Consider the following 26292-nt stretch of genomic DNA (forward strand, 5'->3'; position numbering starts at 1 on the left):
GGTCAGCAGTATTGTTCACATAGAAGACCCAGTTTTCTAATGTGCTTAGGTGCACTACACCTGAGTGATGTGTGACCTTCAGGGAGGTGAAGCCTGGTGGGAGCGTGTGGTGGCACTGAACGCAGCTGTGTAGCATCCCCCTGCGCTGCTCTTACTTGGTATGTGGGTGAGCAGGACAGGCTTAGACTGCTGCTGTAGTAAACAAAGGTCTGTTGATAATCTTTTATGGAAAACTAATGGTGCTTACCTTTCAGCAGGGTTATCATCTACTGCTAAATAAATATTTAGTTAATCAGCGTTGGCTCTGTATCACAAACAAGTCTACTAGGGAGTAGTACTTCATTATTTCTAACTGACTCTTGAAAAGCCATAGTATTTTCCTGTTGTGATTATAGCTCGTGTAGAAGTATGCAACCACTTCCACAGGGCCAGGGGTTGCAAAGAACTGGATTTGCTTGCCTGCTATCTTGTTCCATATGTCTTTGTATAGGACAATTTGCTAAGAACTAAATGAATTTCAGCTGTTTATAAAGCAAGTGTATTTAGCAGCAGGATTGGAATTTTTCATTAAGGTGGCTGTGCCTTTGTGTTAACTCTGCCACAAACTTCCTTCTCTCAACAAATGTTTTTTAAAACGGAGTTAATAAATACATCAGTGTAGAATGTGTTTTGTTTTTTCAGTTGAGGAGCTTAAAGAAAAAAATCTTCTTCCATAGCTTTTGCTGAGGTATGTGGTTACTTACAAATGCTCTATCAAAAGTGAAGCTGTATCCTGTTCTCTGCTAGTAGAAATAATGATTTTTGCTAATGGCATTCAGTAAGTCCATGCAGACTAAACTCATACTTCTATAAATGCTGTTTGGCTATAGAAGTTGGTTAGAATAAATAGACAGCTAATTTATATTTGGATTACGAAACAGAAACTTCTGTCTTCCAGTTCACTGTTTTATGCTTAATATTAAAAATCTGCAAAGTTGCAAAAATATTGCTATCTAATGCAACTCTAAAACTTTTTTTTTTTACACAGTAGTTGCTTTTAGGATCTGGAGTAATTTAGTGTGGAAGAAACCCTTTTATCTCAATTTAAAGTTGCTCTCGGACTCTATCCTAAGAAGTGTTACACGGGAAGTACACAATATGCTGTCAGTCTCAGTTTGATGTCTTTTCAGCTGCTTTTTAGTAAAGGAAGGGTTCGTAGGGTGGATCTTTTGAATAAAGATGGATGTAAATTCATAAACAGATGTGAGACTAATCTCAGTCAGATTTTCTTATGAACACACATTTATCTCTGTGCCTTCCATCCAGAGGAGCTGCTCAGATGAATGTTGTAGGCTGAACTCTCTTGATACTACTGCTTGTAGAGAGGCAAGCGTGGCGGTGTGAGGACTGCAGTACCTCTGCTGGTTTATTGCAGTTCTTTCCCTGCCCTTCTAGGTATGGACAGTGGGAGAGGAGATCTTTCCCATTTTTTCAGTACAACAGGAGGTTCACCTTGCTGCGGTAGACAGAGTTACTTCTAAAAGCCAAGGGGATGTGCCTGGGAGAGATCAGCACCAGGAAGGGCTCAGGATGTGGGTTACAGCTCCCCATGTTAGGGGAAGATCCAGACTAGAGCAGAGCGCAGGACACCTGGGTTCCCTCTGCTCGGCTCCTTGTCCTTGTCTGTGTGCCAGCGCTTCCTGTTGTTAAAGATCCTGTTTACTGTCTGGGTTCCAAATATCCCAGGAAGGTGGGAGGATGGGAAGAAACATGGGAAGAAAAGTAAACAGCATTATTTAAGGTGGAGTTTTGTGGTTTTTTATATATATATATTCACCATTTTTTACCTATCTGTTTTTATGAAAGACGCTCTAGAGTAATTTTTGTTGACATCATCTTGCACTTATTTCCTAAAGCAGAATGTTTCTGCATGTGAAAACTAACTTCGAAGCCCATAGTATTTGTAGCAAGGAGCAGAATATGGTTTGTCATATACTTTTACTTCAAGTTCTTTCTGATGTTCACATAAAAATGTTTGTCACTGATGTGAAATAGAGCATTAAGGAAAAACGTGTAATCAGAGGAAAACCTTATTTCTATTGGTGCAAAATGGCATGTTGCTCTGATTTTGTTGCTGAACTTTAAGGCTTTTGATTTAAAGAGCCTGAAAGAATTTGAGTGCTGCTGCCTGAGCTGCGGAATGCACACCTGGCTGCGGAGGAGCAGCTCCAACCAGAACACAGCCAGCTGGGAGAGTAATTCTCATCCTGCTGCATAGGAAGCCAAGCTAATGGTTGAAATAATGAGTAAGCAGGTATGTGAAGTGTGAAGAGAAGTGTTACTTTTCTAATTCTTTGTTGTGCTTTGTGACTACTAGTGCTTCTATAAATAACCAAATCCTTTCCTTAGAGGTGAAACTAGAAATGGAATTACTGAGTGATGTAGGACTAAAAAGGAAAATTTAATTCCAGGCTTTCCTTTGTTTAACAAAGAAAAAACTCTGCCTTTAACTGGGAGAAAATGTTCTAGGACAGACATTCTGCTCTTGCTATGTCATGGGATCCCTAGGGAAAAAGCACAGTCGTAGTGGGAGTTTAGAGGTCACCAGCAAATGTCTCTTTCTTGTGATCCTGTTTTCATGGCTCCCAGATAGCGAGTAAAGTTATAAACAGTATGCCTGTGTGGATCGGGGAGGGCAAGCAAGGGATTTGAAAAATAAAAATTTACAAAGGTCAACCAGCGTTTTCATATTGAAATAAACTGAAACTTTTTGCTAATTTCCAGTGAGGTTTTATATTCACAGTAAAGAATGGTCTTGTATTTCTGTTGTACTATAATCCTACAGATGCTACCAATAATAATAATGTTAGGGGGTTTTAGCTCTGTCTAGAACAAGGCAAAGGTACTCAGCACTGGGTTTTGGTGGGGGGAAAGAAGTAGGTAACTGCAAATAAAATTAGTAGTGTTTGGAAATACTTGCCTGTTTCAGAAGTAAACAAAATGCTAGGAAGTTGTGTTTTTGATGGTGTTAAATAGTTGTTTGTTTCTCTTGAGCTGCTGTTTGTGATCAGATAAGCAATTCTGCCTATCTGGACCTTTTCTGTGAAATGATGACTAAAGTAATATGTAAGAAATGTGAAGACATAACTGCAATATAAGTCTCCTGCTTTCTATTCTAAACAAAGCAATATTGCTACTGTTTAAATATGTGTGCAGTAATGTTTTCATAGAGGACAATTTCAGACATCTTTGTACTAGTCTTCGTGGAGTTTGGAAAAATGCCAGCGTGGCAAGCAGGAAGAACAGAAGGACAATACTGAAAATATCTAGTCTGGGGCAGTCTTACTGTGACCGGACAGCAGCAAAATTAGACAGGCAGCTCTGCCCGGTTTTTTTCATGGTGAGTTTTGGAGTGCTTGATGTGTCTAAGGACGAGAGTAAAACATTTTGGTCTTCAGAAAGTTTGAAATGTCTTACATTCTGAGAAGTGTTACTCTTGTCCAAGGAATTTTTTTTATTCCCCCTTTTTGTTTTAGGAATTCCACAGAAGTTTAAAACGGCTTATTTGGGGATATACCTTCTGTGAGTTTGATAGAGAATCAAGATGATCATATAACCTACACACAAACATGCAGTAAATCAGAATCTACGAACACAGTTGGATTGTTTAATGAGTAGAAGACTTTTTCTTAAAGCAATGCTAAGAGTCTAGAGGAAACTTCTACCTGGTAAAGAACTCAAATCTAGACACAAATCCTATTGGGCAGCTCTTTGATGCTGAAGATACTACAAACTATTATAAAACATTGTTACATTCTGTATATGAAAGCAATGTAATGGGATTTGTCTTATGACTGGGAAAAGCAATGGACTTCAATTAAAGTGTAGTAGTTTACTGAATGACTAATTCAGTTTCAAGTATGGACTGATAAAATTATATTGAGTGTTTAGTCTATCCTTTTGAATTGTTTTTGAAACGCTAGCTCACGTTTATAGCAATGGAAAACTATTCGGTTCTCAGTCCCTGGGATGTGTACCTCTTTGCATAAAGATCCCATAACTTACACATTTAATACAGTATTATAGCACCGTACACTTTTTCTTGCGTCTTTCTGTGCTTGCTAGATTTCTTGCTGGTTGGTGCATTGTAGATGGAAGGATTTCCTTCTTGCAGAGCCTGAAGATTAACTGTAAGTGCTTGTGCTGATGACAGAAAACCTTAGCAGTAAGTCTCCTAAAGTGAACAAATTTTTTTCCCTAGATTGACCCACAGACTTGCACGGGGATCTTCACCTGCTTTATAAGACATATGTGTTAATGTTAGGTGGAACTCTTCTCTTTGGAGAGCATGCCCACAGAGAACTTACACCACAGGGGAAAAAAAAGCCTTATCAGTTAACTGTGTTTTATATACATTTTATATATCTATATATCTATATATATCTCTTAATTGCCAAATATTGATATCTGTGTGGAGCTGGTAGAATGTTTGTGTAATCTCTAGACAGTGAAAATCAATTAACTTCATTTAATCTGTAAACAGATAATCTGTAAAAATGAGTGTTCTCTGAGCAAGGGAGGGTTCTCCACACTTTCTGATAGAAGAGCCCATGGAAGGTCATTTCTTGTTTGCTTGTTTTTTTAATGTGGATTCCATCTGTACTGAATGGTTACAGTCCTTCCTTTTAGCAAGACACAGAATACTTAGACCAGTGACACTTCTGTTTGAGATTCTTCTGGCAAAAAGTTAATGTACAAAAAACACAGAGGAAAAAAATACTTCCAGGGTGTCCTGCTGAGCTATAGATGCACAGGGCTTTTATGTGTGAAACTGTGGTGAACACAGCTGCAGTAACCTCAGATGTCTTTAGAGGAAAATATATGGGTTTTTTTGATTCAAGTTAATTTTTCCCAAGCTTGGTTTGCTTAAATTATGAACATAGAAGTTACTTCTTTGAGTACTAATGCTAGGAACCAATACTAACTATCCTGCGGTACAATTCTTACTGAATTTCTCCCTCGCTGAGCTCCATTCCTAAAGGGAAAGGAATTATTTTCAGAAGAAGTAGCAGCAAACTTTATGATGGTCTCATGTAAGCATTTTCAGAGTTAACATATTTGGATGTCATCAAGAAGGCATTAGAAAAATAATTGTAGGCTGTAACTTAGAATCATAGAATCATTTTGGTTGGGAGAGACCCTCAAGATCCAGTCTAACTACAACCAACTCTAGCACTAAACCATGTCTCTAAGAACCTCGTCTGTATGTAACTTGTAATAAAATATTCAAGAGAGTGAAATGGAGTTAACTGTCCCGCTGTAGTTCTGCACAATTCAGTGCTGTGAGGTGATAATACTGTCATAGTTTAGCAAAACCCAATTTTCCAAACTTGGAATCTCTTATTCTTACTAAGGGACTATATCAGCTACATCAGACTATAGCTGATTTCGATCCTATAAGAAAATAAATTGTGTAAATTAGCATTAATATGATACATGTATCTGGAAGCAAGTGGGAATCAATATTGTGGGAGGTATGTTGTTTAACTTCTCACTTCCGCCATGTGTATTTACTATTTTTGAATGGAGTTTTGAAATCTGCTCACTTCTAGGTTGGGTGCTCAGCAAGGTTAGTGATGGAGAATGTGCGGAATGGATCAGGAAAGCTGTAAGGAGTTGAAAAGAATGTGATTGTATCAGTGGGTATCTTAGAGTTTGGCCTTTCTGACCGTCTGTGGTATCCCAGAGGTTTTGGCAGGGGAAAAAAAGTCGAAGGTGTTTTTGGAAGGTCAGGGATTGCAGGTGTTCATCTGAAGTGTTGGTGTGTACCCTTAGTTGCAGTGAAATAACATCTCTTCAGAATTCTCTTAAAATTATAGTCTTTTACTGTCGAAGAACATAATTGATTCTATTTATTCCAGGCAGCCTTCCAGATTTAAAGTGTACACAGAAACACAAGCTGCCAACTATACTTCAAAACTGTTTCTGTTTACATTTTTGCTTTCCAGATCCAAACCCTGGAGGCGTGCTTACATGTGCAAGTAAAATGAGTGTGCACACAGAATGATTATATGTGCCATTCCAGCACATGTCTGTATCCTAGCTTAAAACAAAAGCTGCTGGTTTGGTGCAGTTGCCCTAAAAAGAATGTAGATTTTTGGGGTGTCCCTTTCAGACCATTTGCAAGTCTTTAAATAAATTGTATTGTCCTTTAATGTTTGAAATTTTTAAAAAGCCAAGGTTGGCATTTATGGTGAAGAGATCCTTGTCTAAAAGGATTTAATATGTATGTGTGTCCCAGCCCTGTCTCTGTGTTTTGTTAGCAATTATTGGTGGGGAGGGACGAGAAACTTGCAGTGGAACCAACCACCATTCTGGAAGCAGAACCAGCTCAGCACCACTGCAGTTGTGCTCGCTTCCCCGTGTAGAACCTGGCGTTCATCTGACTCCATGATGATCTCAAAGAGACAGCTGAAACAGCAGGAGCTAACCAAAGAAAGGAAAAATGAGTAGTTCTTTGCCACTTTAATCCATCTGCCCCTGTAACGTGCTGGCTCAGGGAGCACGAGTGCTGCTGTGGTGAGGAATGAGAAGAGCTGCCTTGGGCAGTGAGAAGATGGGCTCTGGCAGCCCTCACTTCAGAGGAGCTTCAGCAGGTTGTGGAACTGAACTTGAAAGGCTGCTGGGATAAACTCAGTCTGTGTTGGGAATATTTAATTTGATTGTGGTCCATCTATATTATCGTTGTTTGTATGGGTAGAAAAGTTCTTACGACTGCATGTTGTTGTTTTGGGGGTTTTTTTAATGCTGGTATATGCCTTAAGAGTAATGTGTGTTTGCCTATGCTTGTAATTAAGAAATGAAAATACACTTGTGATTCACTAGTATGGAGAGGGAGTCTTGTTCATGCTTTGGCTGATCAAAAAGATGCTATTTAACCTTCTGTGTATTTCCTTTTATCTGTAAGCTGAGGATAGTTATCAGTAATTCAGAATTTTTCAATTTACTCTAAATGGTGTCATTTGGGTTCATTCGTGATGTTTTATAATTGGTAATGTTTCCAAGTTTGGCTCTTTAAATACACCGTGAGTGTGCTTAGAACTTTCCATTTCAGCATCCGCTCACTGAGACTATTGCGACGATGAGAAAAATAGCTTCTTTAAGCTCCTTTTGAAAAAGCAGCCAGTTGCAAAGCCCTTCTAAATATGCATGAGGTGTTAGTGGAAAAGCATTTTTCTAAACCTGCAGTGGTACTTTAGTACTTTTGTTGATATTTTTTAAAAGCCCGAACTACAACTACAAAGGAGGGATTAAAAAAGACAGCCCTATTGCTACTCAGAGTTGCTTAGGAAGCAGTGGATTTGGGAAAACATAATTTTAATTCTAATGCTTCTTTTTAAGAACTGAAGCGTGGCAAAAGCAGGTACTGGATGTACTTGGAAGGAAACTTTTCAGAAAATAAGTGTCAAGGCATAGAAGTACAGAAATGAGGATCATTATTTCATTTTTACATCTATATATATTTATAATACGTATTTATATAAACAAAATGTATGTATTTGTATATAAATACATATTAAGACATTTGCTCAGCAAAGCATAAGTATAGCGTTTATTGCTTTTCTGCAGTAGGGGCTTTCAGAAAGCTGATGAAAGAGACGAGATGTGAAGCTGTTGGTTTGGGGTTTTCCTTCCTTTCTGTTAGTAAGAAACCAAGAAACTGTGCTTTCAGGACAGTTGGTTGATAGAGGTGTGGTGGACGATGGACTGCTCTTCAGATGTCTGTTATTACCATCTCTCCTAACGTACCTGCTCAAGTTAATGAAATTACAGGCTAAGTGTAAGTAATGCACTGTTTGAGACTTGCATGATGTATGATGGCCTTGGCAGTAGCTTACTGTTCTGCAATGAGACCTTAGGTCTATGGTATTTAGTTCAGTGAAAATGTTTTGCTTCTCCGTGACAGTCAGAAAAGCAACAGAACATATTATATCACTGTAAACGTGTGCTTGGTTTGGACTTGGAACGTGGTGGGCAGATATGGTTGTTCCCCCTTTGCATTGCAAGAAAGGTATTGTGAAGGTGGAAGGGATACAAGGATTAACAAAAATATAGAATGACTTCTGGGCAGAGGAGGAGTAAATCATCCTAGGACTATTATGGAAAAGAGGTGGTGGGGAGGATTTGATGGATCTTTGTAAAATTAAGAGCAATGATAAGGAACTTGGTACAAGAAGTCTAGGGTATCAGGTGGAAGTATCAGGCTTCAGAACAAAGAAAAGCAAATATATTTGTAACATGGAATGTTCTTGACTCTTCTCACAGATGCCAACAGTTTGTATGTGAAAAATTCCTGAACAAACTCAATAGTTCTTGATGGATTCTTTCACAAATACATAAATATTGCCTCAGGTTAAGGAAATTTAAAATAGCTAAAGATTAGGAGAGCTTATTGATGAAGAGTCACTGCATACCTGCCATGTTCCTTTGCTCTTTGTTTGCGCCTGTTCTTGGCCACTGGGCTATCAGACATCTCTACTCTGTCCAGAGACAGTTTTTCTTGTACCTGCTCTCAGCCAGCGTAAGGCAGCGCTGTCAGAAGGTCAGACGTGTTCCCCTCCTTTCCTTTGGCTTAGCAAAGACATTCATGCAGCTGCCAATAGGAACTAGAACAGGGAATTGATCCTCAATGAAACAAGCCCAACCAAAAAGCGTCAATGGAGCTCAGTTCTTCTGTCTCCTTTATGGATAAAAGGGTTTGTCGCTGGTGGAAGTAGTTTATACTGGACTAAAAAACCGAAGGCCAAGCTTTGTGTGTACATGGAATCTTAAAATCAAGTTCATGTTAGTGGTGTTTGAATATTTAAGAGGTTTGGGATGAGAAAAAGTGAGAAAAAAATAATGAAGCATTGGTTTGGCTAAACTGAGCAGAGCTGATGGTTTTTCTCATCCAGATGACAAATGTTTCTCTTTCCAAATTAAAAATGTGAAGAACTGGGTTTGAGATTTACTTTAAAATTGCTATAATAATGATTTCAGTATTAGGTATTTTCATCCCTTGTGCTGTTGAAGTGTTCTAATCGTAAATTATAAACTTCAGGTAAATAAAAATAATCCTCTAATTTTCTAAGACATGTACTGGCATTTTTTTCAAACTGATTCTGCTATTAACTATTTTATTTGAGGAGATACCTACATCAAATACAAGCTCCTTAGACTTCAGTTTTATCAAGTCTTTTTATGAACGTAAAATATTGTAATGAATATTCTTCTACAAGTAAAAGTGGTGTTTGAACAATTTTATCTGAAGTTCCTTGTGATGTTCATATTTTACGTTTTCATATTTAAATTTCTGGTTTTTACTTAGGTTTCTTCACACGAATCACTACTTGAAAAAATTCCAGTACAAAGTTATCTAAAGACTTAAAAATGCCTCCACGACCATCATCTGGCGAACTATGGGGCATCCACTTGATGCCACCACGGATCCTTGTGGAGTGTCTTCTCCCAAATGGAATGATAGTGACTCTAGAATGCCTCCGTGAGGCCACCTTACTAACAATTAAACATGAACTTTTTAAAGAAGCAAGAAAATACCCTCTCTATCAGCTCCTTCAAGATGAATCTTCTTACATTTTTGTAAGTGTTACACAAGAAGCAGAAAGAGAAGAATTTTTTGATGAAACACGGAGACTTTGTGACCTGCGACTGTTTCAGCCTTTTCTAAAAGTCATTGAACCAGTAGGTAACAGAGAAGAAAAGATTCTTAATAGAGAAATAGGTGAGATTGTCTTTATTTACACATAGCTAATCTGTTTATCTGGCTGCTTCTCTTCAAAATACAAAAGAAAGAATTGAAATGGATTGTTTGTCACCTGTATCTATCAGTCAGCGTTTGCATTTCATAACTGTCAGTTTTTGCATCAAATGTCTGAAGATGCTGATCATGGTAAAGCCAACATCCGTAAACTATGAATTAGGTTTTTTTCCTGTTCTGTTTCATTCGCATGTGAAGTCTTTTGCTTTTTAAGTATTTGCTATTTGTATGTGGGTTAGAGGATATTTTTTGCTTGTCTATTAGCAGGATTTAATGTTATTACAGAGCAAAGCTTGTTCTATTGTTTGGGAAGTCACTCTTAATTTCCTTTGAAGTTTACAAAATTGTAAATTCTGGATTTAACTACAAATCTTAAACCACATTTAAGGTAGCACAGGTTTTAATACCACATATCTCGCTTAGAAAGTAAAATTTCAGAAATGAGGTGGTTTTTTTTCCCCCTGCCGCTGACAAAAAGAGCATGGGGGTGGGAGGGAAACACAAACACCAGAGGTTGGAGAGGCAGAGAGGAGACAAATTCTGATGTTTTGGATAATCTCTGGAGTAGTTTATCACTTTCCATTATCCACTGAGAAGGCACAGGGAGACTGGCATATGTTTCAGCATCTAGGTAAGTGTCTAAATTCAGGCACTACAAACATCCCTGCTCCCGTTTAGTTGCTAACAGATGTCTCTTGCAGTGGTAGAGACTTGTCAACTGGAAATACTTGTTCTGGAGTGCTCCTAATTGTTAAATTACTTCATTGTTATGAATGCATCATAAGTAAACTACTTTTGTTTTGTAAAGTGTAGCCCGTTCAGAACTTAAGAACAGTGGTTAGCTAACCATGCACAGGACAATTGAAAGTTTCCATTTGAACGTAGTTGCATAAATAGTTATTTATGCAAGTAATCTCATTAAAGTAAATTGAATTTTATCTGAGACTGAGGACCTGAGAGAAATGGACTCTTATTGCATGAATCTATGCCAAACAGTGGAAGTTCAATATCTCTTGGAGTGCTTGTCACATTTTTAGATAGTGTAGTTCACAAAATAAATTGAATAGCTGTCATTCAGTTGGAAGCAAAGTTGATTATCATTCTCATAGCTACCAATAATCCTGCCAGAGTTTTAGAAAAAAATCACCACTGTTTCTCTGGTCCACTTCAGAAACTTCGTGCTGACTTCAAAGGAAGTTTATTACTGGTCCTTTTCCTCCAGGAGGAGTGTTTGGCTGTGAGAGTGGTGATTTAAAGCTTCCAGGATCTCCTGTGAATGTCTGTGTGTCTTCTAACCTTTTCTGTGACTGCTGGGTACACTTAACTGAGTTGTTCTTGAATGAAATAAAACTATTGTGTATCCAAGTAGAAACCAGTGGTTAACACAAACGTTGTATTTTGCTTAAAGGATGCTTTTTCTATCACTGATAGAAGCAAACTTTAGCTTCAATTATCAGCTACAATTATTTCCTCATGCTTCACCACTGTAGGTTTTGCTATTGGCATGCCTGTCTGTGAATTTGACATGGTAAAGGATCCAGAAGTACAAGACTTCAGAAGAAATATTCTTAATGTTTGTAAAGAAGCTGTGGATCTTCGAGATGCCAACGCACCACACAGTAGAGCATTATATGTTTGTCCTCCAAATGTAGAGTCTTCATCTGAGCTACCCAAACACATATACAATAAACTAGATAAAGGTAAGATAAATATTTACAGTAGAAACATAATGTGTGTTTTTTCAGCGTTTGAAATGAAAGCGTGCAGCTGGTGACTTAGGTAAATCACCATTTTACCTTATGTATTTAGTACACTCTAGCAATATCTTACAGCATAAGTTACTCAGAAGAACTTTCTTGGTAAAGTGTAGATTCATAAGTAAGACAACAACATGTAAATTTTTTTAGCTATTCTAATAACTAAGTTTTGAACTATAATTTGGTAAATAGAGGTGATTTTTTTTTTTTTAATGGCTATGCAACAGTTACTGCTGTTTTCTTGACAGCTGACTGGTCAGTAGGATTCAGTTTTGAACCTCAACAAGTAAGAGTTTGAACTTTTACTACAGTCAAAAATAAACGGAGTGCGCATACTTCCTTGCAGAAGTTATAAGCTGTCTGAGAATTTGGGCTGTGAATATTGTCTACATCTTTCAGTAGTACTGCAAGCAACTTTCTGTGGTGGGGGTTGAGGAGGAGTTGTTTTTTTGGGGGGTTTTAGATTTTTGTTTTGTTCTGAAACTGTATTGAAAATGATAGGCGTAACATTATTTTACATTTATTCTAGGGCAAATTATAGTGGTGATATGGGTAATAGTATCACCAAACAATGATAAGCAGAAATACACCTTAAAAATCAATCATGACTGTGTGCCTGAGCAAGTTATTGCTGAAGCGATTAGGAAGAAAACACGAAGCATGTTACTGTCGTCTGAACAACTGAAACTTTGCGTCTTGGAGTACCAGGGCAAATATATTTTAAAAGTGTGTGGCTGTGATGAATACTTGCTAGAAAAATATCCACTGAGCCAGTATAAGGTGAGTCATGTAATGGTTTTATTTTGAATTACACTGAAATAATGCAAATTTGTGAGGGAGAAAAATGATCAATTTTATGACTTGCATGCTTTTTCATTAAATTAATCCAAACATGGAAGTAAAAGTGTATATGTCTTTAAACTAATTGGCTAATGCATATATGTAGTGTGCATATTTGTTGCTGTATGTGCTTCAAAAGAGAGAAGGGGAGAAAAAGTAATTTAAGCTAGAATGTATATCACTAGTGTAAAATTTTTTTTTGTCTTTGAATGAAGTAGTTTACCTCTAACATTAGTGATAGATTAGTGGTAGGTACTTTCAGAAATATCCTAGATATCTGATGGCAAGGGATAAGTTACGCTCAAATGGGGCTGATGTAATACGAAAGGGAATTTGATCAGATGTTACATTATGAAGCAACCATTGCTACTGTGAATCCTGTCCCGTCCCCCTTTAGGAGTGAAAAAAGTCTGAACAAACCGTTTTCGTGTTACTTACACCTTTTAAATTTTTTTATTCTTCTAAAGAAGTGACAAACTTCCAGCACTGCACAAATCATTGTTAAATCTTCTTGTGGCTGTCTGTCCTTTCGTTGCCTGGGTTTTGTTAGTGCTGTGAGTGTGAGACAGAACTGCTGACAGAAGAACATCAGAGCAGCCCCCTGGAGCAGGCAACAATGTTACCCCGTGGATTTCCTGACAGGCTACTGCTGCTTCCTCTTTGAGGACTGAATTGTCATAAACAGCTTCCATTCCTTTGGCTGAAATGGTTGCTGATCTGCTCTCCAGAGCAGTGGGCAGAGAAAGGGGTGGGGGGATCCTGAATAATGAGAAAAGCAGCTCTGTTCTGTGGGAGCTGGGGAACAAGTGCAAGCATACATGAATAATTCTGCACAGTCATCTTGAGATCAAACACTAGACCTATTTGATCTAGCGTGGCTTCTTCAGAAGTACCTGATGCCTTTGCTGTGCCACAAAAGAGCCTGCTAATTACATTCCAGGGCTGGACCTGCCTTAACACATTGTATTTTGCGGTACTGTTGCCAGAATAAATGCGCTCAGCAGTCCTGAATGGACACCATGCAACCTTACAGCTAGAGTCTTTCGGGCTCAGTGCTGGGCAGAAGGTAACAAGCACAACGGAACCCAAAATTACTGTGTGTGCCACTTGCCTTGTGCTCTCTGCCTGTGACTGGGAGCATCAGTCTCCCGGGCTGGGTCTGCGCAGCGGCTGGGGCAGGAACGGCTCAGCGCTTCCGGGAACAGCTCTGCTCTGCAACCACCCTGCTCGGTGTGTGCTGCACTGCGCCAGAGCTGTGAAGCACTGCAAGAAACCTGACCTGTCCTTTTGTCAGCTCTGTTCTGTCCCAGTTCAGCCTTCCACTGTTGTAGGTGTTAGATCTCAAAATCTGTATGAAGCGCTGTGTGATCCTACCCAACAATGTATTTAAACAGTTGGATGTTATGATACTGTGAAGGGTGCACATACAGGGATATTGATAAACTCTTTAAATACTTTTATATTTTCCTGTGTATTTTTAGGTACAGAATACCAAAAGTGTAAGCTTTGAAAACATACTGAATTTTGGGTTTGTTTTCTTGCAGTATATAAGAAGCTGTATAATGCTTGGTCGCATGCCCAATCTCATGCTGATGGCTAAGGAAAGCCTGTATACCCAGCTGCCACTGGACACCTTTACAATGCCATCTTACTCCAGGCGTATCTCTACAGCTACGCCCTACATGAATGGAGAAGCCACAGCCAAATCCCTCTGGACTATAAATAGTGCTCTCAGAATAAGAATCCTCTGTGCAACCTATGTAAATGTGAACATTAGAGACATTGACAAGGTAAGGCAAATGCTGTATGGCAGCATATGTGGTTTCCCTCCTGTGAAAAAGAGGCGTTATTTAACATGGTAAAAAATTAGACCACTCTGTTATTTAAGTTGAAGTACACAATTCTTAAAAAAATATAGCCATGTTTTAGCATCTGAAAACTTTTGTATACTACTAAAGAGGTGTGAGTTGTAGTATTTAGCTAAGTATTCTACCTAATAGGAGGATAGTTTGCATAGTTCACTTCAGCCAAGTATGTAATGGGTAGAAAAACAAAACCCATGTTGTTTTTGTGGGGAGATCAAGGAGAAAAGGTAGGCAGGGTTCAGTCTGTTGAAGATATACACCAAGACTGGCGCTCTAACTTTCTCAGAATTTGGTCTTTTCTTTCACTGTACCTTTTTGAGAACAAATTCTAGGCTTTTTTTTCTTTAGTGTTCATTTCAAGTTTCTTACTGTATTATTTTTAAGAACTAGGTTTGCAATTAATGAGGAAAAAGACCAAAGCATTTTTTCTAGAAGGGTATACTTACATACTATGCTTCACACCTTGCAGAGCAGGAATGAATTTGGGCTGGGGAGTGATGGGGCTGTTTGGTTTTCAGTTTTGGTTTTGTTTTTTACTTGATGGAAATTAAAGGTAATATGTTGTAACCATAGTATATCTTGATAGCAGTGGAAGAAATGTTTATAGTAACATTTCAAAGATGGTACTAATATCAACATTGTTTTCAGATCTATGTTAGAACAGGTATCTACCATGGAGGAGAACCTTTGTGTGACAATGTGAATACTCAAAGGGTACCCTGTTCTAATCCCAGGTAAGCCAAGTACTCGAACAACTACAGAGAACTTGTCTTCCAGGGTGTTATAAACGATAAAACTGAAGGAATAAAGGCTCAGCTTGGCCATTGTTCAGGTAGAGCTTCTTACTGGGAATTCCTTGCCCTAAGTTTTGTAAGAACGTTTTTACATATCTTGATATTTATAAATAGAGTTAATTCATACACAAGTATTTTGTCTTGTTGCATATAATAGTATAGTTTCTTTACTGAACAAATCTGTTTAACATGCATTTGCAGTTGCCTATGAAACTCCAATACAATTAGTCAGTAATACTGGGAAATCAGCATAGCTCTGGGTGACTGAGCTCTATTTTTTGACCATGGATCAATAGCAGGTGTTCCCATTGCAGGTTCAGATTTCATTTTCAGCATGAGGCAATGTCATGTGATATAACCTGCAAATTTGTTCCAGTGAGGTTGTGTAGTGTGTTCTAAAGCAGAACTGCTGTGTGTGGGGATATGACTGTCATCTGCTCATATGGAAGTGACTGCTAGATCTGGGCTGATTATTTTCAGGAGATTCGACCTACTATTTTCTGGAAGACCAATATTTGACCAATATTTTCTGGAAGAATAAATCACATGACCTTAAAAGTGCAAAAATAAGTTTTATATGAGCATATATAAACCCATTGAGAAGAAGTATCTAAATAATGTTCCTGTAACTTTGACTAATGGGGAAGTATGAGATTTCAGCATCTGCTAGGATTAGGTGAAAGTATGTGTTCAGAAGTAATTCTTGACTTGCATTTTCTATTTGACTTAATGTCTTTATTAATACATTTTGAAACTTATTTTTGTCTGTATGTTTTCCATGAATGTAATTAGGTTTTGTAATTAGCAGGCCTAATAATACCCATAGCTGTTGAAAAATAGCCTGTCCCTCTGAGTTGCTTCAAATATAGCTATACTTGAACTGATGATTTAACTGCTTTTAGGGAGAAAATCTTCTTGGAAAGGTGGTGAAGGGTATGGCTTGAAAACATGGACATAATCACACAGATCTGTATTATATGAAATGAACACCTAAGAAAAGTGAATGAAAGTTTCTGTCAATTTCTTCATTCTTAAAAAAGGGCTTGGACAGGTATTTCTTTGTAAAACTCTGCTTTTAGTAGCTACAGCCACTGAGAAATTAGTGCTGTCTTTGGAAGGTTCTGTCTCTCCAAACTGAGACAATTTAGCATGCCAGTCCACTTAAGAAAATAAACTGTATTTAGAAATTCATCTTCAAAAGCACAGTTCTAGCAACTGAGAAAGTCTACTCGGAGAAGTTCATGAAAACAAAATGTATATTCCTGTAGGACCAATCTGTGCTTATATTACTGTGGTAAATAGAATAATATCTGGGTTAGGGATATTGCTTTAGATTTCTGTGTTATATTCCCATCTTGCAATTATGTTTTTATTTTCCAGCAGTTCGAATTTAGTTGAGTTCTGAAAGTGATGCCACTTTTTTTTTTTCCCCCAAGTGAAAAATATTTCACAAGCTAAACCTTATATTAGTGTAGCACATATGCAGATCCATTGGCTTTAGGTTAGACATACTCTGGCCTTTGCAGTCAGTAGGTTTGCAAGAGCGAAAGTGAATGAACCTGTTACTGAGTTTGGTGGAACTGAACCTAGGGTGGCTTTTTAAAAGGCGTTGCTGCTAGAAGGCTAATTGAGGAAATTTCCATTCCCCAAAAGAGATGTGGTCAAATGTATATAAGAGGACCCTTCACGGAAGAGTAAGAAAGTGTGCTCTTATTGCACGTATACAGTTTAGGTAGAAATAGAACAAATGCTTTTTAGTATAACTGCTGACTAAATGCAGTTCTCTTCCATGCTGTCCTTTAACTTGGTTTTATTCTGCTTTTTAAATGTTACAGATGGAATGAATGGCTACTGTATGACATGTACATTCCTGATCTTCCACGTGCTGCTCGGCTCTGCCTTTCTATCTGTTCTGTTAAAGGCCGGAAGGGCGCTAAAGAGGTAAAGTACTTCATTGCTTTAATGAACTAATGACCAAAAGCTACTTAAGTTTGGGAAGGTATTTGATAAATGCTGTCTTGACAATGTGTCTTAGTGCGATGTTTTATTTGAATCTGATTGAAATGTGTGTTTCTTTTCCTGTATCGTATTCAGACTACCACTCTGGGGTTTTTTGTGGTCAGAAATTAAACAACATGGAAAAAAGCTTATCCGTTCAACACTAAGTTGTTTCTATACTATAATGTCAGACCCAAAGATCAGTGTTAGTGTTTTGAGGTGCAGGTGCCTTTTAACTCAAGTTTCTAAACCCATATGTTACTTACCTATTTATTAAATAAGGGTCATGGTTTATACTTGAATTTAGAGTTGATTTTTAAAATAAAGGCAATTTGTGTTTCTTTAACATTTGATGCAAGATCTCCAATAATAATTTTTAAGAATCCGCATATGGCATCCAATTCTAGCCACTGGCATCTTTACATGCTGAGTTTGGATGTGTGTCACAGGTACTATATAGCTTTTGTCTATGACTGGGTTTCCAAATCTTATAGAATCATAGATTGGTTTGGGTTGGGCAGGACCTTTCAAGACCATCTAGTCTAATTCCCCAGCTGTGGGCAGGGACATTTCTCACTAGTTCAGGTTGCTCAAAAGCCCCACTCAACCTGAGCTTGAACACTTCAGGGGTGAGGCATCTGCAACTTCTCTGGGCAGCCTGTTCCAGTGTCTGACCACCCTTATCGTGTCAAAAAAAAAAAGTAGATACAGATACAAAAAAATATTTGTTAAATCTAAACCTATTGTCTTTCGGTTTAAAACTGTTGCCCCTTCTTCTGTCACTACAGGCCTGGATTAAAAAGTTTTTCTCTGTCAAAAAAACCTCTCCATCATCTTGAGTTATTTTGATGTGGGGAAGATGTTAGCACGTGTTTGTGAGTGTTTCGATATCATTTCGCAAAATGACTGCCATGAGAGTCAGTCCTAAAAAAATATGGTACTGCATTCACAACCTGCTTTCTGCTAATCTGGGAATGTAACAACTTGCTCTGGGGTGAAAGTGTTATTTCTTGTGGTCCACAATAAATACATGACACTCAACAATCATCCTTTAATCTCTTAAAGGAGCACTGTCCATTGGCTTGGGGAAATATAAACATGTTTGATTACACAGACACCCTTGTTTCTGGGAAAATGGCCTTGAATCTTTGGGCAGTACCTCATGGGCTGGAGGATTTGTTGAATCCTATTGGTGTTACTGGATCAAACCCAAATAAGGTAAGTATTTGCATGCTGGCTTCCTCCTTAAAAGCATGTTTTCAACATATGCTGTATTGTAATTAGTATCGTTCAACAGAAAAAGTAATTTAAATTCTGTTTACATAGGAAACTCCATGTTTAGAGCTGGAATTCGATTGGTTTAGCAATCCTGTAAAGTTCCCAGATATGACTGTGATCGAAGAACATGCCAATTGGACTATATCACGTGAACTGGGCTTTAACTACAGCTATGCGGGGCTGGTAAGGCAAACTCCCCCTCCAAGTTTAGCTACTAAAATACAAAAGTATTATTTATTTTACTCAGTATATTAATGATAAAGAGAACTTTTTTCCATATATTCATTTTGGTTGTAAAAGCAAGAAAACAGTTTTTTGTTTTGTGTTTAGCAAAGTGAATAATATATTCTCCCTCCTTTATGTTACCAATAAACTGACCTAATGCTTCACTGTCCAGCCCAAACACTTTAAAGAGAAACTTTACTGTGTGAACTGCTAGGGCTTTTTCGACACTTTTCATATCACTAATTCAGGTGTATAAACTACTGAGTTTAACTCTTCAAAAGTTATAATTCTCCTTTTGTAACCTAAAGGTGTCTATATCTCTCTACTGGTTGTTTAATGGGCTAGTTACAGCCATAGGTACAGGGAATTTTAAGGGAACTGATTGGTACACACATGAGTGCGGTCCTCGATCTCTTCTCTTGCATGAAGAAAATCTGTGTGTTGACAGTTGGCTTTTTGGTGAGGTCTGGATCTTTCTTAAAAGCACATTTTGGTTGATTAAAAGGAGAAAAAAGGAAAGCAGTAACGCTGATAATGCTATGTATTTAAAAACAAGGCTGTGAATTGAGTTGGTGTGTTTTACTCTTTCTTCTGGAGGCTGGTTCAAAGACTTGAGTTTCCCCAAGAGACCTTTGTGGTCTGTGTGAAGAGGAGTCTCTATGTGGAAAGTTTTGCTGTGCTTAAAAGAGCATAAGCGTCAGTAAGCTTCCAGTTTGGGAATTCTGGTGATATTTATAACAGTCCCATCTCAACATATCTTGAACAAAGGGTTGCAGGCATTTGATTGCTCTTGATACTCTACAGGAAGCCCATCATAGAGTGGTGTATCTGCTTAGGGTGTATATTGTGACTGAGCTGTGCTGCAGGGCTCTCAAAAAGTGTTTAAGGACAGTTGGCTTCTTGGTAAATCACATTCCTTTGCTGTAACACAGCCTGTTACCTGGGCGTATATATGTTCAGCTCATTGTTTTGTTCCATCTGAAGGCAAAAATAATAAATGGTGGGGAGAATAAGCTCTTATTAGTGACCAAGTAATGATCAACTTACACTTTACAACTAAAAACCCCAACATTCTGTGGTGGAATAAAGTCTCAAATTATTGCCTTTTCTTTTTTGTGATAATCTTTGCAATACTGTCGGAGGAGGTCATAGAGCGGAGAAAGCCCATTTGCATCAGTGACTAAGTTGACAGGGAAACAAACCATGTATCACTGCTTTGATCTCTCATTATTCATGCTGCTTTTCTTTCAACCCTCCTTGGTGTCTGCCAAAATCCTCTTATTACTTATCCTTTCTTAAATCGTATTTCATTACATGATTGGTAAGTTTGAACATCACTAGTGATCTCTTAGTATTGTATTTGTCCCCTTTATCTTTTAATGTGTGGTGTCTTCAGGTCTGAAGCCAAACTTCCTATAGTCAGGTACTGTGTGTATTTCTAGCTGTTTGCCTTGTAACTCCCTAAATATAGTTACAATGTGTTGTTACTCATTCAAAAATCAGATACTAGATTACTGTGTAGCATTGGCCCTATCTAAAATAAGTAAAAAATGCTTGTCTGAAATGGTCGAAATCTGCAACGCAGTCACTGAGGTATGATTTCTATATAAATGTTTTTGTTACGATACAAAGAGCATAACTTTTTTGTTTAACCTTGAAATGCATTACGCTGCATTTAAAATCACTTAATACATACTTAGATCATTTATAGGTCCATTAATATCTCAAATATGAAAGAATTTTCAAATATTAAATCTAACTTACTGTCCCACAATTCATAGAATTTCAAGTTTTTGGTGTTGACCGCAACAGGATAAATGCATTTTCCTTCTGGGCTTGACCTAAACTATGATCTTTCTGACCCACTATGCAGGTACATTTTATACTTTTTTGACTTTCACTTACTATCTAGGATGACTCTGTCAGAATCAAGACAAATATGTGCAATTAATGACTTGTTCAATACCAACTATTTGATCTTATGTCAGCAGTAGGGTAATTATAAAGTCATTTATCCATTAACTTCCATATAGAATGACTCTGGCTTTGCTACTTGCACTGTATCTATTACCATAATATTTGAGAATGTGTTCTAGAAATTTTCCTGTGCCACATAGACAGTAGCCCTGAATAATTTCCTCCACTTCTAAGTCCAGTCCATATGCTTCAGAATGATTATAAAAGGAAAAAAACCAAAACAACATATTGGTGCGCTAACATCTTGCACTATCACGCTACTGACAGGGTAAGATACTAAAAATCCTGTGAGCTGGTTGGTTGATACCTTAATATTGGTAGATGTAAGCTCGAAGGCCAGAATATTCTTGTCCCATATAATAGTAGTGAACCCATCATAAGAACACATAATTTATGTAATTAAACGTAGAGAATTTTTAGTCTGAGGTAGATATCCTGTGGTATAACCTGACAACTGTTTGTGTTTGTGCATATTCTTAAAATAACACCACTTCAACTTTTAAAGGGTGCCTTGATCTCCTACCTGGTAATTTCAGATTGTTCTTCAGCTTGCTTTTTTTTTTTTTTAAAGCCAGATGCATTGGAATGACTTTCTTTAAAAGACATGTCGATATTTCTGTTTCCAAGCACTAGTTCAACCAGTTGAAAACTTCCATCAACAAAACTGGCAGACAAAACTCAGTTTCTTCTTGCTTATTGTCTTGTTCAATGTGCTCTGTAGAAATTGTCCAGGGACAGAGCAGAACAAGAGGACAGATACTGTGGTTCTACATTTAAACATTTTGAATTTGGAAAACAGTTGATATTATGGTTTTGTAGTAGTAGGTATCATACAGGTGTGAAAATGTGAGTTCACTGTGAAAGCACTATTCAACTCTTGTAGAATTTTTGGTTTATCTTCATTTTAAGTGTCAAACTTGGTTTTTACAGTTGTATTTTATACTAAGGGCAATAATATAACCTGCGTAAGATTGCTCCTTTTTGCAGTGCAATCGATTCTGTAGCTGAAACCTCAAACTGCATAGTTTAATATGTTGCTTTGTGAAACACATGTGACATGTACTAAGAAATGGAAAGTATAGGAGAATTATTGAACTCGGCACATGAGCTGTGAAAAATCAAGCAGTAGTCGTTTCAATACTTTTGCTATTGGTCTAAGCTTGTTCTAATAAGTGAAGTCTTAGATAAAATTAATTTTGGCGTGTACCAGTTCTGTTTTCTGTTTCTTTGGAGAATACCTTATACTAATTCTAATGTTTTCCAGTCTTCCTGTTACTTAGGCTTTCCTACAGTGTTTTACATTTATTTACCTAGCTTCATCCCCCCTATTTTGCTTTTTCAGTTCTGATTCTTTTTCATTCCTTTCAGCAGCTCTCAGCAGTCTCAAAACTGGAGACAGAAATGACCAGTTGCGTTTTGTGCTGCATTATGTTGTTCATTGGATGTCAATGGCTGCTATTTTTCCACACACCTGGTTTAGTTCGATGTGCATCTTGTCCCAGTAGTGACTAAAAGCAGTTGTAGAAATCAAAGGCCCAGTCTTTAATCTTTTTTTTTTTTAATTGGAAGTCCTCAGTTTTAACAAAAGGAAACAACAAGATGGTATTGCATGCCATAGGCTATAAGTGTTGCTCTGCTGTTAAAATATTTCAAGTATGTTGTATGACAAGAGAAAGAAACGTGTGGAGGGTTAATGACCAACTCTCTCTCTGCAGAATAACAGAATAGCTCGAGATAACGAATTAAGAGAAAGCGACAAGGAGCAACTGCGAGCCATCTGTACACGGGATCCTTTGTCTGAAATCACTGAGCAAGAGAAGGACTTCCTCTGGAGCCACAGGTATTTAAAAACAAAAACCAAACCAAAGAAAAACCCTCGTTGTCACAGTCAAACTTCACCCTATTCACTCCAAATGTCTCCTGATTGTCTTGGGTTTTGCTCCCTTTTCTTTATTCTGTTCTTTATTCTGTTGGGGTTAGTGTCTTAGAAAAGGCTTTTAAAGCATTCTGCATTGTATGTCTTGGTTTGTGAGCCTATGGAGAAAAGTAAGTTGTTTAATTAGTTCATGTTTTTCCCATGCCTGCAGTCTTAGCTTTCATGCATGGATCTTGACACCACCTTATGGGATCAGCTGGGTTATGCTGGCCAAGGAAGAAAAAAGTGCAAGACTGAGGGGGGGTATAGTAGATGGTTATTGAAGAAAAAAATGACATTTTGAACATACAACTTTCTTCTCTTTCGCAGACACTATTGTGTGAATACTCCAGAAATTCTGCCCAAATTACTTTTGTCTGTTAAATGGAATTCTAGAGATGAAGTGGCCCAGGTAACACTTAGCATTGAATTAGTTTTAAGTTGTGAAGGAGCTTTTAACTAAGCTATTTTAAAGAAAACTTCTGGAAGTTAAAAACATATTATGTGTGCATGATACATTGAATGAAAACTTAGATGATTCAAGCTGCCACTATAATTGACTGATCAGTCTGGTCTGTAGTTCTAGCTATTTAGCTCAATCTGAGTCTTCCCATTTCCTTCTGGTGGCATCACTTGAATCCTTGTTATGTTGCTGATTTGTCAGTTACAGTTAAATGTGAGGTTTTGTTTTCGTTCTTTTTATAGTGGATAAAATAACAAATGTTTATTGAGAGAAGACTGGCAAGTAAACAGCTTCTACTCAGATGTAGTTTGTGTCTGACGATGGTTGTGTATTACAATTTCTTCCTAATCAATGCAAATGTGTGATGTGCTTGGAATTCTTGTCCACAGATGTACTGTTTGGTAAAAGATTGGCCTCCAATCAAGCCAGAGCAAGCAATGGAGCTTTTGGACTGTAATTATCCAGATCCGATGGTGCGAGCTTTTGCAGTTCGGTGTCTAGAGAAGTACTTGACAGATGACAAACTGTCTCAGTATTTAATCCAGCTAGTACAGGTATAGAACATGTTTTGGTATACTTAATGTCTTCTGTATATTCAATAATCACAGAGGCTTAAAATACAACAAAAGTGATGATGTGAAAAAGAGGTCATCAAAAATATCTGTTTGCATTGCAGATTATTTAGTAGGAGGAGATGAAATGTAGCTCCTTTTCTGTACTGCTGTGGTTTTTTGCTTGGTGGTAGTTTATGACAAAATTTTGTAGAGATGCAGAACTATTCTACCAACTGGAACAGGGAGCTGCTTCAGCTGTTCTGACATGTGGGAAAGTATGAGCGGAAACATATTCACAAAATTTTGAGCAAGTTGAAGCTAAAATATTTGGTAACAGTAAAGGAAGCATCAGATGCTAAGTTCCTGAAATAGAGGCAGCCAGTGTGCTGTTAGCAGATATTGTTCAAACCCAAACACACAAAAACATTAATACCAAGATCAGTCATTCTGCAGGATTTAATGCAAAACATCGATTGCTTTTTAGTTGACTGCTTTTAATCTGTATGTTGTTCATAAAAATAACTGCATCTGATTTTTTTTTATTTTTTCTTTAGGTTCTGAAATATGAACAGTATTTAGATAATCAGCTTGTGAGATTTTTACTCAAGAAGGCACTGACCAATCAAAGGATAGGACACTTCTTCTTTTGGCATTTAAAGTAAGCTTAATACTGTGTTATGTTAAGGGGTGGTGGAGTTCCTATTAGCTGTAAACAATTAGTTGTTGTAAAGGCTTGGCATACTAAATGTCATTTTTTTTAGGAAAATATTACTACTTAGAGTTTGTTTTATATTGGTTAAGAGTTTGAATGCATAGTTTGGTAACAGAAGTCATCCCTTGCAGTTTCAAAAGCTGGTTAATAATAGATACTTAGTCCTGTATTTCTTTTTATCTAATGATTATTCTTAGAAGTAGGGTAGTCTAACTAATATTGCTGGAAGCCTCCCATATTGTTAGCTGGTTACACATTCGACAGATTTCTGCTGTTTGAGCTTTATTTTGTGTACCAGATGCCCTATCGGTCTTTCACAGAAAATTTTGGAAGTAGTTGAGATCTAAAGAAAACTGCCCAATTTGACTAGAAAAGGTTTTGAAAAATAACTATTCATACATGCTTGTTAAAGACTTCAGAGAGCTTGATAGCCAAAATATCTCTGTGTTCTTCCTTACTGAGTACAACATGGGCTTATGTAGTTCCTGGTGTTGAGAAGGCTGAGCATAAATCATCTTACGGCATACTGGATTGTAGCTAGGTCTCACCAAAAATGCTGTTCTCAGACAACATGATCAGACACAGACTGTGCAAAGGCTGAGAGTATGTAAGAACAAGGAAACTAGAGGGGCCACAGCCTGAGACTGGCTACATGAGATGGGAGAAAATGAAACAGGTTAGCTTTGCTTTCAGCAAAGAAATCTGGAACTTGAATTGAAAGCTGGATGTTTCCTTCAGGGTTCCTGGAAAGCATGGATTTTAAGTAAAGGCAAGGAGTAGAGAAGGACAGGATGGAGCAAGCAGGAATGGGGAAAAAGCCTATAAGCTCTGTGCTGAATTAATTGGGAAGGGTGCTGAAGTGTGATCCGTCCAGTCAGAATGAAATGAGTTGTGGGAGGTCAATACAAGTTATGTACCTGAAAAGATGGATCCATAAGCAGCCCTCAGGAAGATGTTACAGGTATAGCTTCATTTTTGGCACCTTTAAGTGGTCTTGTCTTTAAGCTATAACTGTTCTTCCTCTCTGTGTAGGTCTGAAATGCACAATAAAACTGTAAGTCAGAGGTTTGGTTTACTTCTGGAGTCCTATTGTCGAGCGTGTGGAATGTACCTAAAGCATCTGAGCAGGCAGGTGGAGGCTATGGAGAAGTTGATTAACCTCACAGATATTCTCAAACAGGAAAAAAAAGATGAGACCCAGAAGGTATTATAAATTGTCCACATACCAAAACTGTTACTGTAGAGTCACAGGAATTTTATTTTATTAACTAGAAAAATATAAATGCTAAATTTGGTAGATCATATGTTTTCCTAGAAGCTGTAATGTTTTCTGTGTGCATTGCCACTGTCTGCCTCTTGAGGCAATAGAACTTAAAGTTAAGGGTTTCAATTTGTGTAGTATGTGGCTAAGCTGAGTTGCTTATGTTGGAACTGTGCAAAGCCATGTTTTAAAACCAAAGCTAAAATCTGAAACTTACCTTCATTTACATGTAATTAGCGTTCTCAAAACCTAAATGTGATTATTTATCAGGTACAGATGAAGTTTCTCGTTGAGCAAATGAGACGACCAGATTTTATGGATGCTTTACAAGGTTTTATCTCTCCACTTAATCCTGCGCATCAACTGGGAAATCTTCGGTACTGTCTTCAGTTTTGAAATTTGTCTGGCTATTTAAGTAAATGTGTAGTGATGTTAACATTAACAATATTAAGGTTAAATGCTAATGTACTAAACATTAGTATCTTCAAAGTTAACTGAATAAAATTTGTAGCAGAGTATTTCATAAAGAGCGGTGTAGTTTTAATCTAATGGTGTAAGAGATTAGGGAACAACATGACAGTGAGCTGTTCCGTTAAGGTGACAGGAACTGCAGTGCTTTTTCCATTTGTAAGGAACACACACTGCCCAAGGACAACTTATGGCATAGCCAGTTCTTCTGCTGGGCTTCGCAAAGGTTAATATTGCACTTACTAAGTTAAGTTTGAAGCGGAAAGTAAAAGTGGTTGGTTGTTGTGTGTGTGATACCTGTGCATCTTTAATTTGGTACTAGTTCAAAGAGTTTGAAGAAACCAGGGAGAACTTAGTAGTATTACAGAAACATGGTATGAGAATCCAGT

The 26292-nt window shown here is 37.6% G+C and overlaps 1 protein-coding gene across 1 annotated transcript in view; it reads left to right on the forward strand.

Annotated features, from left to right (window-relative positions):
* The window catches only part of PIK3CA (phosphatidylinositol-4,5-bisphosphate 3-kinase catalytic subunit alpha), a 46098-nt gene that overhangs the window by 8233 nt on the left and 11573 nt on the right, over positions 1–26292 (forward strand). The window contains exons 2-15 of the mRNA XM_065640436.1: positions 9347–9760; positions 11287–11496; positions 12083–12333; positions 13938–14183; positions 14907–14992; positions 16888–16993; positions 18116–18268; positions 18377–18511; positions 22246–22370; positions 22776–22857; positions 23298–23462; positions 24017–24120; positions 25207–25378; positions 25706–25812. Of these exons, the coding sequence (XP_065496508.1) occupies positions 9409–9760; positions 11287–11496; positions 12083–12333; positions 13938–14183; positions 14907–14992; positions 16888–16993; positions 18116–18268; positions 18377–18511; positions 22246–22370; positions 22776–22857; positions 23298–23462; positions 24017–24120; positions 25207–25378; positions 25706–25812 (2294 nt within the window). The 5' untranslated portion in view covers positions 9347–9408. The remainder of the gene's footprint in view (positions 1–9346; positions 9761–11286; positions 11497–12082; positions 12334–13937; positions 14184–14906; positions 14993–16887; positions 16994–18115; positions 18269–18376; positions 18512–22245; positions 22371–22775; positions 22858–23297; positions 23463–24016; positions 24121–25206; positions 25379–25705; positions 25813–26292) is intronic.

This window comes from Caloenas nicobarica, chromosome 8, assembly GCF_036013445.1.
Source record: "Caloenas nicobarica isolate bCalNic1 chromosome 8, bCalNic1.hap1, whole genome shotgun sequence".
NCBI lineage: Eukaryota > Metazoa > Chordata > Aves > Columbiformes > Columbidae > Caloenas > Caloenas nicobarica.